Source organism: Poecilia reticulata, linkage group LG2 (assembly GCF_000633615.1).
Source record: "Poecilia reticulata strain Guanapo linkage group LG2, Guppy_female_1.0+MT, whole genome shotgun sequence".
NCBI classification, from domain to species: domain Eukaryota; kingdom Metazoa; phylum Chordata; class Actinopteri; order Cyprinodontiformes; family Poeciliidae; genus Poecilia; species Poecilia reticulata.
In genome coordinates, this window is record NC_024332.1 from 45,845,159 (window position 1) to 45,848,607 (window position 3,449).

Genomic DNA, 3,449 nt, shown 5'->3' on the forward strand with positions numbered 1-3,449 from the left:
CATGGAGCTATTGTTATATTGATTTATAACTACACTTACAGAATAAATTGATCTGATTTCCATGAATGTAATCCTATTCAAAAATGTACATACATTACTAAAACACATGTAGCATTTTATGCCACTGATTTGAACATTTGCAGTTTGTTTTTCACTTAAACTCCCACAATCCTTCACTCTGGGCCAGACTTGAGAAAGAGCTGGGCCCAGAACCAGAATTTGTTTGGGAACCCTAAAGATTTTCCTTTTGTTGTTAATAAATGCATATTTTACAATGATTGTACTTTATGTACGACTCATAGTCAAGTTTATTGGTAGCATAATTGCAGCAACAAGGTAGTTAAATGTGCCTCACATCATAAAAACATCTTATCAAAATCATCCATACACATCAAACATGTTGATCAATGTTCCATTTATAATGTTTCACAGCAGCTCTAACCAAGTGGAGCAAATCATTACAGGTCTGGGATAAAACCAGAAAGTAAACTGAGGAGAATAAACTGTAATGATGGATCTGTAAACTCTTAGGATTCAGTCATCAGTGACTCCAGTCGGTTTAGCAGATTATTCCTCTTTCACTGATATCAGTGTCTCTGATTGTTGTGAAATCTGCTACAGCTGATGGAATAAGAAAGAAAACATGATTGGGGTCAGAGGTCAGGACTTCAGAGCTTCAGCTTCCCGGCCAGCGGGCTGCTGGGGTAGAGCCTGCAGAATCGGCCCAGGGTCCAGATGGGGAAGACGTTCCTGTAGGAGGTGTAGCTGATGGCGCAGCTCTTGTTGAACACACCAGAAATGTTTTCCTGAAAAGCAAAACAAAAGTTTTCTCACTGCCACTGGATCTGGTTTCAGATCGATGATCTGAGCTAGAGGTTCACCTGAGGCCAGTCTCCGTTGAGAAGCTGCTTCTGGACCAGCAGCTGGACTCCTCTCTCGATGGCCTGCTGGTCAGGATGTCTGCAGAGACAGCAGGAACCTTCAGGAACCTTCTGAACTCTTCCCTGACATCCGGCTCGGCGCCTCACCTGACGGCCATGAGGCCCAGCAAAGCCCAGCAGGTGTTGTGGATCTGAGCCGCGCGGCTCTGGACGTAGCGCCGCTGCTCACACGACTCAAAGTCCTCCCCCCAGCCTCCGTCAGGCATCTGGTGCTCCAGCAGGAAGCGGCACGCCTTCTGCACCTCCACCGGAACCTCTCTGCTCACAAAGAGGACGGACTTTAGAGTCGGTGTTCCTGAAGGCAGCACATGCGAGTTTGTCCGTCTTACTCGGCCTTGTAGGTGTGACCCATGCAGGCGAAGGCTTCCAGACCGAACCAGGTTCCATAGGTGAAGCAGACCCCCCAGGATCTGAGGAACAAGCAGAACAAAACCCAGTTACCTCTGATGGATTTCTACCAGAGATGAGAACAGGCTCACCCCTCCCAGGATCCATCGGTCCTCTGAACCCGCCGGCAGAACTCCAGGCCGTCTGTCAGGGTGGATCTGAGCAGCAAGCAGAACTTCAGCTTTCTGAAACGTTTCGGTGGCTTTTTCCTTCACTTTATTAAATTATTTTTATTCTAACCTCAAAAAACACACCACAGATTTCCTCCTGTTGTTATTAAACTAAAACAAAAAACTGTGAAATTTTAATCATATTTCAAAAACTCAAACAAAAGACATAAAATCCAAGAATTTAAAGGAAAAATAATTTTTATGATGCAGAAACAAAAACAATCTCTGAACTTTGTCATAAAAGAACAGAATGTAGAGATGATCAACTCTGGTGAGTTAAACACTTCAGGCAAGTTAGACTTTCAGCTGCTTCCTTTCTCTACACACATCCTTTGCGCAGTCACTGATTGGCTCACTAACAGGAAGTTTTCTCTTCAAACTGTTTTTGGGAGAAATCGTCTGATTCCAGAATAAAGATGCTGGTCAGAACCTGAGTAGAATTCAGGACTTCTTATAATTTGAGTTACTCTGTTAGCTCTGAGCTACAGTCAGCCTGTGTTCGCCACCGAGCTCTTAAAACTGCAGATGGAGTGCTGGGTGGTTAGGTCTCTGTCCTGCTGTTATTTGATCCTCACTGAACAAACTGATGTAAAATGTTCAGCTGTTGAACTCCCACCTCTAAAATTGGCTGCATCATCAGTTTTTTCTTCAACATTTCTTCATTATAATATGTAATAATTGTCGAGACCTCGAAGCCCGAATGTAGCTGAAAGTAAACTGTGCTTCCTGCGTATCATAAAGTCTGATGATGGTGAAGCAGGCGGATGTTCCTACCCGATCTCTGCGGCGCGGTGATCAGGGTGAGCCTGGAGGAAATGCCTCAGAGCCTGCATGGCTGCAGACGTGCACTCCACATAGGTGTAGTCGATCATGATGTCGCCTGGTGCAGACAAGCAGAGCTCAGAGTTACAACCTGCTGCAAGGCTGAAAAACCACATCAGCCCTAAACCTGTGAACAATCTGGAGGTTCAGTTCTATTGTCATGGAGCCTAAACTGCATGAAGGGAAGAATAAAAATACATTGAATGTTATGTTACTACAATTGAAACTCAGATTTGTTAAAGTGTCTGTAGAAGCAGCGATTTGCTCTGAGGCTTGATGACATTTACCAAACACTTCAGACGGGTTGAGCAGCTCCAGGAGTTTTCCTCCCCGTTTGGTTTCATACGTAGCAAATCCTCCGTCTCTGTTCCTCATGCTCAGCAGCTGCAAGACAGAAACAGAGATTAGACTCAGATTAACGCAGACGGAGCAGAGAGGCCTTCAGCTGCAGCTGTGTGGAGACGCATCCTTCTCTGTCCCTCCATCATGAAGCCACTGGAACGATCAAAGATCCAGAGATTCAGGCTTCGCTCTCACTGCAGCTCTTCATGCTCAGCTTCTGGTTTCACTGTGAAAACTGGTTTATTTTTGATAGTAAATGTTATGTGTGAACGGCTCCCTGCGTTTCCAGACGATAAACGAAGCTGCCCTCCAGTAGCGCTCTGTTTACGGCAGTAAAGATGGCCGCCGCAGTAAAGATGGCGGCCGCAGTAAAGATGGCGGCCGCAGTAAAGATGGCGGCCCTCTCTGGATGGATTGTAAAGTTGTTGTGAGCAGACGAAGGAGGCTGAAAAACAGGAAGCTAACAGCTGCAGCTTCTGACTCGGTTCTGATCCAGTTCTGACCCGGTTCTGATTTGGTTCCTATCCAGTTCTGACTCTGTTCTGATCCAGTTCTGACTTGGTTCTGACCCGGTTCTGATCCAGTTCTGACTCGGTTCTGATTTGGTTCTGATCTAGTTCCGACTCGGTTCTGATCCGATTCTGATCCAGTTCTGACTCGGCTCTGATCCAGTTCTGACTCGGTTCTGATCCAGTTCTGACTCGGTTCTGATCCAGTTCTGACCCAGTTCTGACTCGGTTCGACCCGGTTCAGATCCAGTTCTGATCCGGTTCTGATCCAGTTCTGA

The 3,449-nt window shown here is 45.9% G+C and overlaps 1 protein-coding gene across 1 annotated transcript in view; it reads right to left on the reverse strand.

Annotated features, from left to right (window-relative positions):
* Window positions 1-281: 281 nt before the first annotated feature.
* lss (lanosterol synthase (2,3-oxidosqualene-lanosterol cyclase)) overlaps window positions 282-3,449 on the reverse strand; it is a 10,368-nt gene continuing 7,200 nt past the window's right edge. Inside the window, exons 16-22 of the mRNA XM_008404212.2 lie at window positions 2,608-2,704; window positions 2,273-2,378; window positions 1,421-1,486; window positions 1,271-1,351; window positions 1,029-1,199; window positions 882-960; window positions 282-806 (exon numbers count right to left, since the gene is read on the reverse strand). Of these exons, the coding sequence (XP_008402434.1) occupies window positions 669-806; window positions 882-960; window positions 1,029-1,199; window positions 1,271-1,351; window positions 1,421-1,486; window positions 2,273-2,378; window positions 2,608-2,704 (738 nt within the window). The 3' untranslated portion in view covers window positions 282-668. The remainder of the gene's footprint in view (window positions 807-881; window positions 961-1,028; window positions 1,200-1,270; window positions 1,352-1,420; window positions 1,487-2,272; window positions 2,379-2,607; window positions 2,705-3,449) is intronic.